At 41.0% G+C, this 13407-nt stretch overlaps 1 protein-coding gene across 3 annotated transcripts in view; it reads left to right on the top strand.

Moving 5' to 3' along the window:
• DNAH11 (dynein axonemal heavy chain 11) overlaps positions 1-13407 on the top strand; it is a 367119-nt gene that overhangs the window by 258701 nt on the left and 95011 nt on the right. For all 3 annotated transcript variants that reach the window (XM_058724852.1, XM_058724850.1, XM_058724851.1), the window contains 4 exons: positions 258-440; positions 2405-2506; positions 7381-7515; positions 13176-13346. In XM_058724852.1, the coding sequence (XP_058580835.1) occupies positions 258-440; positions 2405-2506; positions 7381-7515; positions 13176-13346 (591 nt within the window). The remainder of the gene's footprint in view (positions 1-257; positions 441-2404; positions 2507-7380; positions 7516-13175; positions 13347-13407) is intronic.

Here is a 13407-nt window from a genome sequence, read left to right as displayed (position 1 = left end):
TTTTTCTTTTCTGTCTTTTCTTCAAAATGTGAATGCCTCCTGTGTATTTTACCCTGGGATAGAAGAGATTTTAAAAGTGTCCATTGCTAATTCTCACTTCCTACTACAAAGACTGAAAAAGTCAAACAGTAGGATAAATGCAGCTTGCCAATTTTGCCTTTGTAATGTGAGTCCTAAAAGCTGATTTTAACTTTTGATCTTGGAATTTTCTCTGCAGCCGAAATGGGTTCATTGCAATAAGTCTTTTTGCTTTACAGGTTGATGATTTTTTGCAAGCGTTAATTAACTATGACAAAGAGCACATTCCAGAGAACTGTCTGAAAGTAGTAAATGAGCAGTATTTGAAAGACCCAGAGTTCAATCCAAACCTGATTCGGACCAAATCTTTTGCAGCAGCTGGTCTCTGTGCCTGGGTCACCAACATCGTTAAGTTCTACGAGGTATCAGTCTTAATCTGATGGTTTACAGGTGTTACTCACAAGGACCATAAAGATATTAATTTCCATACTGGTAAAAAAAGAAAAAGTTATATAATTTGGTATTTAATTATCTGAATAAGATAAAACCCTAAGAATGAGACCTGAAAGTGTCCGATTAAACAGAATTCTATAGAGGAGGATATTTGAAATGTTTGAAACTTATTTTTTTTAGGGTTGCGTTATCAATTACTTTAGATCAAATAGTAGCAAGTGATTTGATTAGGTAAAAACTTGCTGGCCAGATAAATTATATTTATTTACATTAAAATATTAATTTTGTGTTGACTCGAACCAACCGCAGGTCTCAATTCATGTTCAAACTTAATCCCTACTCTCAGTGCAAAAATTTACACCATTGTAGACTTAATGCAATGAGGAAATAGCCCTCTCCCCTTTTTTTGCTTTAGTATTTTAATCACAAATACACTTTTGCCTGTGTTATGGTTGAATCTAAAGCTTGTGTTTTCAGGCATCGTAGAGATAGAATATCATTTAATGTAGTCTTTCATTTATCAGATACTTCTTGTCTGCCACCTGTCTTTCTAGCACTTGGCAGAATACTGTATGTAAAAAGGGAACAGTGCATGCCCTTAACTCTGAAGAACTGTCTTATTTTTTCTTAGACAGTTATATATTATATTCAAAAATAGAATTACTGAGGAAATTCCACGTATAATCAAAAGCATTCCCAAATTGATTTTTTTTTAATGTATTTATTTTGAGAGAGAGAGGTAGAGAGAAAGCAAGGGAGGGGCAGAGAGAGAGAGGGAGACAGAATTCCACACAGGGCCCTCCCTATCAGCACAGAGTCCGCTGCGGGACTTGAACTGAGATTATGACCTGAGCCGAAATCACGAGTCGAACGCTAAACGGACTGAGCCACCTAGGTGCTCCCCAAAGTGATTTTCATAAAACCAGGTGATCGCCTTTATAATCCATGAGAGTAAGACACTTCTGATGTGTCTCTTCAGTGGAAGCCTGTGTAGAACAAGGGTTTAGGTGGATTGCAGTTGACATATGGCTTCCCTCCATAAAAAATGTCGGACCCCTGGGGCACCTGGGTGGCTCATTCGGTTGAGCATCCGACTTCAGCTCAGGTCATGATCTTGCGGTTCATGCGTTCGAGTCCCACATCAAGCTTGCTGCTGTCAGCCCGTCAGTGCAGAGCCTCCTTCAGGTTCTCTGTCCCCCCTCTCTCTGCCTCTCCTCCCGCTTGCGCTTTGCCCAAAATAAATAAATATTTAAAAAATGTCTGACCCCTGTGCTTTCGTTGTATTGTAGGTGAAGGATGAGCACGGAGCTAGACTGTGGCTGTGTCCTGTGATGTTGGGCCATAAAAGAGAAAATAAAATTTCATTTCCTTCCTCTTTTCTCAACATGGTTACAAAAGTGGTCCGCCCCAATTCTCAAACCACCCATTCAAATGATACACCCCGACAGTGGCCCGCAACTTAGAAAAGAAAGTGACAGCACTGTTAATATTGTGAGGCTATCTCTTATGTTCCTGCCTGAGTTCAGAGAATTTCTCCACTCTTATGTTCTCCTTTAAAATCAAGACTTGGTTCCAACTTGAACTGTAGTTCCCGCCCACTGCAGTTTCTGATGATGTGAAGTTTATCTCCAATTTTTAGGACAAACATACTGTAGTATCTCGATGTCTGATGTGTACAGCACTTTGGGCAAGGATTCCTAACTCTCACGTCCAGAATAAATGACTAAATCATGGACAACCCAACAGAACTTGGAACGCTGTATAGATTTTTGCTCTGCCATTGGGTAGTGCCATTGCTAAGAAATAAAAAACAAATTGCTGGGGGGGAATAGAAACTTGGGTTACGAAGCTTCTGGCAAATGTAAGATTGTATAATTACGTGTCCTCTTCGCGTCTTATTACCCCATGAGTTAAAACCCGTGTGGATTTTCAGGTCTACTGTGACGTGGAGCCAAAACGGCAGGCTTTAGCCCAAGCCAACTTCGAACTGGCTGCAGCTACTGAAAAACTCGAGGCTATCAGGAAAAAGCTTGAGGTGAGTGCAAAATGTAACACTAGGGAAGTTCCCGAGAGACGTTACCTCCCTGCTTAGACAGGGCCCCATCTGAGCCCAAGCAAGAAGAAAGGAATTTGAGCTTTCATCGATACATTTATTTACATACCCGTTCAGTAGATAGTTCTTATCTGCTGTATGCTAGACACGGACCTGGAAAAGTAGAAACTTCCATGGTTTCTGGACTTAAAAAAAACTTTCCTGTTGGAAGAGGAGGAGGAATATAGCAGATAGCGACTAAAGGCAAGGATTTCAGGGGCGCCTTGGTGGCTCATTCGGTTGTGCATCTGACTCTTGATTTTGGCTCAGGTCACGACCCTAGGGTTGTGGGACGGAGCCCCTCCGGAGCCCCTCCTCAGACTCCATGCCGTGCCTGGAGCCTGCTTGGGATTGGTTCTCATTCTCTCTCTCTCTCTCCCTCCCTCCCTCCCTCCCTCCCTCCCCCTCTCCCCCCCCACCTCCCCAACCCCTTGCTCCCACTCACATTCCCTCTCTTTGCAAAAAAAAAAAAAAAAAAAAGGCAAGGATTCTGGAGCCAGAATGCCTGGATTTACATCCTGGCTCGACATCTACTGTTTCACCCTGCACGAATTAGTTCACCTCTCCGAGTTCTGTTTTCTCATCTGTGCAGTAGGCTTTATAATAGCATGTGCTTCTTAGGTAGAATTATAAGGAATAAACAAGAGTAGTTCATATTAAGAATTTAGCATGGCACTGGCCACATAGTAAGTGCTTAGAGAATATTAGCCACAAACACAGTCATTGTTAATGTTTTCACAAATAAACAACCAGTCATTCCTGGCCAGTGTTACAAGTACGTATATAACTACATATACACTGTGGTAGCAGCACCACAGAATTATTCAGCCTGGAGAAATTAGAGAAAATTTCATAATGAAGGTGTACTTGACATGGACTTCAAAAGTTTCATAGGAATCACAGGAATAACTATGTCGGGAAAGGTATTCCTGGCAAATAAATAAATAAAATGAGGGAAGAAGCAGTTGGTACATTTGAGAGGAACTTCAACAGGCCAGAGCACTAAGATAAGCAATTTCGGGAAGGTTGGGAACAGCACAGAGTGATGAGGAATGAACTTGTAAGGGTGAGCAGGGGCATTTTTTGCCTTTCATGCTACAGAATTGAATTTTTTAAAAATGTTTATTTATTTACTTTGAGAGAGGGAAGGGGAGGGGCAGAGGGAGAGAGAGAGAGAGAGAGAGAGAAAGAGAGAATCCCAAGAAGCCTCCCTCAGCACTGCCAGTGCAGAGCCCGATGCAGGACTCAATCCCACAAACCATGAGATCATGACCTGAGCCAAAATCAAGAGTTGGATGTTCAATTGTCTGAGCCACGCAGGCACCCCCAGAATTCAAATTTTGTCTGGCTAGCAATACTGGAAACTTTGACTGTTGAAGAAGATGCCTTCTTTCTGATTAGATATTTTGACAAGATGGTTAATAACCCCAAAAGTGTTCTTCTTAAAATATGGAAAATTTCAGCACTTCCCACAGTAATTAACACCCCTTTCTCTGTCAAGACTGCTTCCTCTACTAGACCTCCTGACCATCACTCCCTACTTGCCCATCCTCTCCTTTCTGTCCAGTCCACACACATTCCTATGATAGCACCAAACATACCATTCAACAAGCACTGGGTGACCATTGGAAGAAAAACAAATCAACAACTCTTGATTGAGGTAAACTTCAGGTAGCATACTGATTTTATAAAAAATTACATCCATCGGTCAAAACTCTCTCAACTTGACTAAATCCTTTAAAAAATTGTCACCTGCTATTAACAGTTTCATGTAAATTGTAAGCAATTTAATGTTCATAGAAAAAGTGATGAGGATGTTTAAGGCAGCCACAGGTGATTCTAAACCTCGGACTTTGTGTGGTTGCAGAATCAGTAATCCTTTGTACACAGCCTGCAAGTGGCTTAATAGAATTGCTCATGACAATTGTTTTCAGAGACTCACGTTATAAGGAGAGGCTCACATATCAGTAGGCCACAGAGCTAAGTTTGCAGACACAGAGGAAAGAAGATAGAGTAACAATTGAAATGTCTTGATGAAGAATGTGTCCTCTCTATCCCCCTACCACAAACGCATTTCCGAAGAGTAGTCACTAATGCAACAGAATTTCTGCAGTTTCCACCAAGGTTCAATTCTCTGGGAAGACCCCATGGCTGGTCATGGCAAGGACAAAGTACCTCTGCGTAGTTTCTGTCTGTTGGCGCAGGTTAGACGAATGTTTGAGCCCAAGTGAAATTACACTTTTTGCTAGCTTTGCCTTCGTGTCCTGCAGCCTCTCTCCTGGGCTCTCTCTCCTCCTGATTTGCATCTCCTGTCGCTTTCTCACCTAGCAAAGTAGGGATGTATCTGATGTCAGCGTCTGTGCTGTGACGGCAGTTCATTCATACCCATTGTTCTTTTGTTCTGTATGTATTTGTTCTTTTACTCTGGCTCTCTAGTTTAAGATTAAAAGACACCCTTTAACTGAAGGTTGAGCAAAAAAGAAATGGCTGAGCTGGAGTGGAAGAAAGGCCACTGCATCTCTCAAACATACAGGGCCTAAGGATGGCCGTGAAGCAAATCTGAAGTCCTTCTTTTTAGGACCCTGTTTCTCCAAGTGTGTTGCTTACACCAGCAGCAAAAGTGTCACCTGGGAACTCATTAGAAATACAGACTCTCAGACCCCACCCTAGACCTACTAAATGAGAAACTCCAGTGGGGGAATCCTGGAGTGTGGGTTTATCAAACCCTCCAGAGGGTTGTCATGCACACCCAAGTTTGCAAAGCACTGGTTTAGGGTATTTGGTGGGCTGGTTCCCTCCTTTCTTTGTCCATTTACTTCTGGAAGCTGAGAGGCCAGGGCCTATCAAGAACAGTGAAGGAACCCAGATTTTGCCTTACGTGCAAGCTAACAAGTTAGTTTTATGGAGGCGGGCAGAAGACCTGATACGTGTGGGTCAGAGACCCAAGGACTGTGTGATGCACAGCACAGCCAGCAGCATGGACATAGTGCATTGGTCCTCTGGTCCCCCAGTTTCCATGGGACGGATGCACGGAGGACCAGCTGATGTTGTCCACACACTGGGTTTGTATAGAGAGCGCAAGCCCAGAAACCCCCAGTATAAAGAGGACTACACCTAAACCTGCCCACCCTTTGCCCTAGAGAGAAGTCTATCTTTATTCTTATCTGGAGACAGTTTTGTCTTCTGCCCAGAGAGAAGAACAGTCTCTATTTTCCAAGCCTATTTGCAATGCAGATATGTTAGGAAAGATAGTTCAGAACAAAAGCTGTCAGTGCCTTTTCACAAGAGGCGTAGAAACAAAGACACGAGAGACTGTTGTCTCCCACCTTGATGTTGTATGGAAGACTGTGGTCTCCCAACCGTGTGAAGGGAACCGATATGCATCATTGTATACCTCAGTTCTGTGTATATTTAGGTCAACGCTGTGAATTGGGTAACGTTACTATTTCCATTTTTCAGGTGATGAAACAGGCATAGAAAGGTTAAGTAAGCAGTCTGCCTTGATGCTGCTTAGCTGGTGGTGGAGTCCAAATATGAACGCAGCTGTCGGATGCCAGGGCTCACGCGTGCTTCTGTATTTTATAAGACCACGAGTACTTGTAATGACCTAAAATAGACATTTAAATATTATGTATTTTAATCTGATCTCTAAACGGTAGTGTGTTCTCATATATTTGATACTGTTTCGCTGTTTAAATGTGACATAGACATCATTTCCTTTAGGAGGTGCTGCTTTCATGATATAAATTAAATAATGATAACTGGGTCGTTGACAAATATAAGCAATCTCTAAATTATGAATAGTGAATGTTCTACAGGTTTGTTTAGTAAAGTCTCTTGGAACTCCCCACTTATTTACAAAAGCAATGTCCTAAATCTTATTTGGGGTTTTAAGAAATTGGCAGATAGCAAGTTACTGTAGTAAGAACTCTCCCAAGTACTAATATGTCACTCACCATGTTTTTTGCTATCAATAATAGAAATCTACTTAGAAAACCTTAAGCCAAAACAGAGAGTGGGATGACTTCTGGAACTCTGAGGAAAAAACAATATGACTTGGTCTTAGGAGGAAAGAGATCCAGGAAACAAGCTGCCATGAATGTCTTTTGGTGTTTGTCTAGAGTTGTGTGATTTCTCGTTTTGCTGCCCTTTCATTCTTTATTTCTCCAGAGCAGGTTCCCCTGTTTTCCTATGCCTCTGGTGAAAGATGGTCCCTCTCCAAAGGAAGCCCTCCAAAGTGTACAGATCTTTCCAGGTCTTTTGATGCTGAAGACAATGACATACCTCTAAGTTTAATTCCCATTCCCAAAAGATAAAATCTGATTGTCCCAAGTTGGGTCAGGTTGCTGAGGTCTGGAGAGGCTTAATCATTAACACTACTCTTCATTGCCTGAGTTATGGACCAATGAGAAATAAGAAAAGAGTCAAGAGGTGGAGAACCAAAAGATGACCATTATCATTCCAAAGGTGGTACTGGAGGATGAGGCTTAGCTAGGCACACGGGAGAGGGGACAGAGCACCCAGGGTGTGTTTGAGTCTGGAGGGCTTGTCCACTCTCTGTAGTCACTATGTGCCCTCTGCTTAGTGAGGAAGGAAGGTGAAAAGACCACATGGTGGACTTGTCATCTACAATGGCACTGAGGTGTTTATTATCACTACTCCTTTTTCTTTCCTAATATATGTATGCTACAGGGGCAGAGATCAAGGAGGTAGAGAGATTGGTTTCATTGACCTAAAGGTCATAGATTTTTAAGATAACTATACTATTTCCATTTCACCTAAAAAGGTCTCAAAAGCTAATTGTAACTCTTACCTAGGATTTGGATCGAAATCTGAGCAGACTCACTGCTTCCTTTGAAAAAGCAATAGCCAAGAAAGTTCAGTGTCAAGAAGAGGTGAACCAAACCAACAAAACTATTGAACTAGCTAACAGGCTTGTCAAGGAACTTGAGGCAAGTTGACCTTTTCTTCCAAAATTCTAATTTAAATATTCAGATCACATGTTTTTTTTTTGGGGGGGGAGGGGGAGTATCTTTATTTGCTGTTAAAATAACTAAATAGATAATAACTAAATAGACATGGAATCAACAATGAAGCAAAATAATCATAAATACTGTAGTTCCAATGGACTGAAAGGAAGAAGTGATGGATTCTTTGTATTTTTTAGTATATAGCCCTGAACTTTGTGATTTTCCTAAGATCTGTTGTAAACCAAGAACAGGTGTTAGATAACTGTGGGAATGAACTGTTGTCTGAACCTATTCATATACACTTGCCCTTGAGTTCTTCCATCAGAACATTTTATTTTATTTTATTTTATTTTTCAACGTTTTTTATTTATTTTTGGGACAGAGAGAGACAGAGCATGAACGGGGGAGGGGCAGAGAGAGAGGGAGACACAGAATTGGAAACAGGCTCCAGGCTCTGAGCCATCAGCCCAGAGCCCGACGCGGGGCTCGAACTCACGGACCGCGAGATCGTGACCTGGCTGAAGTCGGACGCTTAACCGACTGCGCCACCCAGGCGCCCCACCATCAGAACATTTTAAAAAATAAGCCTTCAGGGTGGGTTGGTTGGTTTTTCTGTGACATCTTTTTACAAGGGACTGACTTCATAATATTATGATAGTTACTCTGTTAAATAAATATTTGTAAAACAATTCTTTTAAATGTCTCCTGTTTGAACACAGTGGTAGAACAACTTAAGTCCTTGTCCTCAGGAAGTTACAGATTTTATTTGCTCTCCCATGTGTAATATATTCATACAATAGAATATTATTTGTCCATAGAAAGGATTGAGGTATGATACATATTACAACATGGATGAACCTTGAAAATACCAAATAAATGAAAATCAAGTGAAAGAAGACAGAACAAAATGCCACATAACATGTGATTCCGTGTATGTGAAATGTCCAGAATGGGCAAAGCTACAAAATGTACACATTAGCAGTTGCCAGGGGCTGGGCAAGGGGGCAGGGTATGGAGTGACTGCTAAGAAGTACAGTTTGTCCATTATGTGAGAGAAACATTCTCCAATTAGTGGGGATGATCATACCAGTCTGTGAATATACTAAAAACCACTCAAATATGTACTTTACAGGGTAAATTCCACGATACGCGAATTAAGTCTCAGTAAAGCTGTTATTTTTATTTAAGTGCTTCCTGAAAGCATATACTGAACTATTAGAAAAGCAGTTAACTGAAGGTGATAGAAAAGTTGATTTACAGTGGCTTGAACAAATGGGAATTTATTTTTTGTATATTGCAAAAGCTTTCCAGGGGTAGACCACCATCAGGGAATTTGATTCAGGGAATTAGTGATCAGACTTCAAATCTCTGTGTCCCTTCTGCTTCTCCATATTTAGCATGTGGTCCTTCACGCTGAGGCACTCTGCAGCACGCTCACAGATGGCTGCTATACCTCCAGGTTCAGGGGAGAGAGAAAACAATCTGGAGCAGCTGGATTTTTCTCCTGGAAACCCATCTGGCAGACAGCCACTTAAGCTTCTTTAGCCAGAACTAGATTGACCACATCTAGCTGCAAAGAAGGCCAGGAAAATGGGAAATGGGGTTATCATGATTGGCTAAGCCAATCTCGTGGGGCTGGGCCCATCATTGCTCTTGAAAATCGGAATTCTCTTAGCAACAAAGAAGGTAGACGTGTGCTAGGATGGGTTGGGTTAGGCGATAGCCTAACTTTTAGAGTAGACTTTAAAAAATCTAATTTAAATTTACTACAAAGTTAAACCCATCATCCCTCTAAAAGTTCATTGTATCTAAACTCACAGTCCATTCTGTAAAATCCACTCTGTCCATTCCATCTCAGTAATTGCAAGTAAAAGCTTTGGACTTGCTCTTGAGTTTTTGTTCTCTTTGTCATGACCCATACCCAATCCATCAGCATGTTGTTTTGGCTCTACCTGTGAAGTACATTTCCAATCACAGCCTTCTTCCTGTGCTGGTCCAGGCCACCCCCTCTCTTCCCTGGAATACTGCCCCAGTCTTCACCATTGCCCCCGAAAGTCCACTCCCTCATTGCAGCTGAGTAATTTAAAAATTAAGTTCATTTGTGTCTTCCCTCTCGTAGAATTCTCCAGTAACTAATTGTCTAACTCAAAATATAGTCCAAAGTCTTTCCCTGGCCTACAAGGCTCCATGTGATCTGGCTCCCAGATGTTTCTCTGTCCTTAAACCTGTTACCTTCCCTCTCACTCCACCTTTGCCGGCCCCCTTGCTCCTCTCATACTGTCAGTCACTCTTAGATCTGTGGCCTCTGCCTTTTTCCTCCACGTGGCTTACATATGTCCAACTAATGACATCGCTGGCTCCTTCACTTTCTTCAGGTTGCTGCTAAAACGTTCTCTTTATCACGCAGTTTTGCTCGGCCCGTATACACAGCCACCCCCGCTTACAGCTCTCTTTCCACTTAGTCAGCTTTATTTTTTCATAGCATTTATCACCACATGACACCCTTAAAAACATACATTTGTGAATGCATATACTTTTGGCAGGGGGTGGGGGGAGGTCTTTTTTCCCTAACTAGAATAGAAGCTCCCCAAGAACAGGAACTACATCGGTTTTCTGCACTGCTTGATCCCAAACAGAATAATTCTTGGCACATCATAGGCACCAATAGATATTTGTTGAATGAGTGAATGGCTGAGGGTTTTTTTTAATGTTTATTTATTTTTGAGAGAGAGTGTGTGAGCGAGGGAGGGGAAGAGAGGGAGAAACAGACTCTGAAACAGGCTCTAGGCTCTGAGCTGTCAGCACAGAGCCCAACGTGGGGCTTGAACCCACATACCGCGAGATCATGACCTCAGCTGAAGTTGGACATTCAACCAACTGAGCCACCCAGGAGCTCCTGGATGGTTGCGTTTGAGGAGCCTTTTGTGTTAAAAAAAAAAAAAAAAATATATATATATATATATATATATTTTTTTTTTTTTAACACAAAATGTATATGTATACATATGTATATATATGTATATGTGTATACATTTGAAGGGCTATATATATATATATATATATATATATAGCCCTTTGAAGATTTGTTCTTAGATCAGTTGAGAAATTCCACTGCTACTAGTGAGGTTTATACCTGTTTCTATTGAAAGTGGTATGATTTAAGTAGTTTGAAACATTTACTATTTGTGAGGCACCTAAGAAAATGAAAAAGTGCCAGTTAATTAGACTGTTTTCTTATAGTAGGTATACTGTAGGAAAAGACAGGCTGTACCTTTGGCTTTCTAACAAATAGCCAAGTTCCAAAGGCTTTATTTGTTCAGGATGATTTAGACAAGGAGAGGAGAGAAAGTGAAATAATGTTAACTATTCAAAAAACAAATTACATATGTATTTGTATACACACACACTTTTTTTTAAGGATTAATTGAAGATGTCAGACCTTTTCCTTTGAGGACAAATTCTTTCTGACTAGAACAGGAGACAGTTAACTTCTGAAAAGCATCAAGACTGATGATTTTGTCTATATAGCATTGACCTGGAAGCTATAGTCTCAACCATTCAGACTAATAAATCAGGCAATTTATATTTAATCATTAACTAACTCCTGAGCTGAACAGCTGTTCAAAATTAGAAATGGGTCACCCCAGCCAGGATGACATTACAGGCAATCTATAATGCATTAGAATAAAATTATAGTGATTTTTAACTGTCTAGAAATTTATTACAGGACATGTTCCAACTCTTAAACCCTTGTTAGCCAATGTCAGTAATGATTTATGTTGTGTGGGTGGTATGGTGAAATTATTGACGATTTCAGTAGCCAATAAGCTATGTTTAGTAAATCTTCAAATTTCAAAGCTGTTTTGGAGAATGAGGTGGGTGCACTTTATTGTTTATCATTTACTATCCAAAGACAACAAAGATGGAGGAAAGGCAAATGAGAAATTTCTCTTCGAAATTAATGGATGTATGGTCTGTAGCTAAGGAAGGAAAGTAATGAATTCAATAAAGAGGCCTAAAGAATTGAAGTCCCTTAGTGTTTATATGGCTAACTTGGGATGATCTTTATCAAGCAAAACAAGAAGACAATTTATAATAGCTTTGATAACCATTCTCATTAATTTCATGACCTCTGGGTTATGGGTAGTATGATGGCTTGCAGGGGACTGGCATTCCAGTCTATTCTGACATGTATCATTTTTGCTGTGTTCTCTGTTCTTCACAAGCAAAGCTAAATTCCAGAGTTCTTCTTTGCTTCTATTATCACATTGCTGATCTTTTTTCAGTTCCTATTAATTTGCATGTGCTTAGAATGTGACACCAATTTTAGCCTGCATTGAAACAAAGTGAATTAGTGAACTATCCTTCAGTTCAGTCAATCCAAAGATACTTAGTGCAGTTTTATGCAAATCCAATATTAAGGCCTCCCCATACTTAACCTGGAAATCAGATTTAAATGGTCATCCAACTATATAGAAGGACTTGAACAGAATCCTTTTTTTTTTTTTTTTTAATTTTTTTTTCAACGTTTTTTATTTATTTTTGGGACAGAGAGAGACAGAGCATGAACGGGGGAGGGGCAGAGAGAGAGGGAGACACAGAATCGGAAACAGGCTCCAGGCTCCGAGCCATCAGCCCAGAGCCTGACGCGGGGCTCGAACTCACGGACCGCGAGATCGTGAGATCGTGACCTGGCTGAAGTCGGATGCTTAACCGACTGCGCCACCCAGGCGCCCCTTGAACAGAATCCTTTGAGCGTATTATCTTCAAAGCTAGTGAAATCCTCCTGATGTCCATTTTTTACATAGGTTATAGGTTTTTCCATCGATTGAGTGATTATATTAGAGAAATAACCTGCATAATACCAGCACTATTCTTTAATTAATAGCATCCAGGATAGGTGGCTCTTTCAGCTTTACCTTTAAATTAATTAATATAATTGGTGTTTGTTATTTTCCTTTGTCTGCAAGCAGCTGATAGCCAGTATGCTTAAAATAATATTTGTCTGGGGCCACTTGGGTGGCTCCGTCAGTCAATCATGCGACTTCAGCTCAGGTCATGGTCTCATGATTCCTGGGTTCGAGCCCCATGTCAAGCTCTGTGCTGACAGCTCAGAGCCTGGATCCTTTTTCAGATTCTGTCTCCCCCACCCCGCCCCCTCTCTCTCAAAGATAAAATAAAGATTAAAAAATTTAAAATAATCTTTGTCTAGGGCGGTGTGTAGAACCCTTGTTGCAGAGTGGGAGGAATACAGAGCACTGAAGCCACCATTAAAAATCCCACTGTCACTCAGTCTTGGCTAAATTTCTTGATGCTCCATTCTCAGAGACAGGAAAGTGATTGTCAGCTTTGGGAGAAAGAGGTCAATCATGATTAAAGCATTAGATCATCCACCAGGAAGGACATAGGAAAGTTCTAATGCCATAACGCAGTAAACTGTGCTGAAGAGAGCATGAGAGCCCCTTCATAATTATGGGTTTCAAACGTAAGAAGGATGAAGATTGCCATGCTTTCCAGTTCAGTTCTGTGCCTTCTAAAAAGCTTGTACAGAAGGATGTAGACTAAACTGAGTGGTGATGTGACTACATTAAGTGTTTGTTAAGTTGGCCCTGCGGTTACATCTGAGTAATTCGACCTTTCAGTCAGAGAAGATCCGCTGGGGTCAGTCTATTAAATCGTTTGAAGCTCAAGAGAAGACACTCTGTGGAGACGTTCTCCTTACAGCAGCATTTGTGTCTTACGTTGGATCCTTTACAAAACAGTATCGCCAGGAGTTGGTAGACTGCAAGTGGGTTCCCTTTCTCCAGCACAAGGTAAGTCACTTCCCTACCTTGTCAGCATTTGGAAGCATCATCTTGAAATTTCAGTAGAAAA

Source organism: Neofelis nebulosa, chromosome 4 (genome assembly GCF_028018385.1).
Source record: "Neofelis nebulosa isolate mNeoNeb1 chromosome 4, mNeoNeb1.pri, whole genome shotgun sequence".
Classification (NCBI taxonomy): Eukaryota; Metazoa; Chordata; class Mammalia; order Carnivora; family Felidae; genus Neofelis; species Neofelis nebulosa.
The sequence above is the reverse complement of the archived record's forward strand: the minus strand, read 5'-3'. Positions and strand labels throughout refer to the sequence as shown.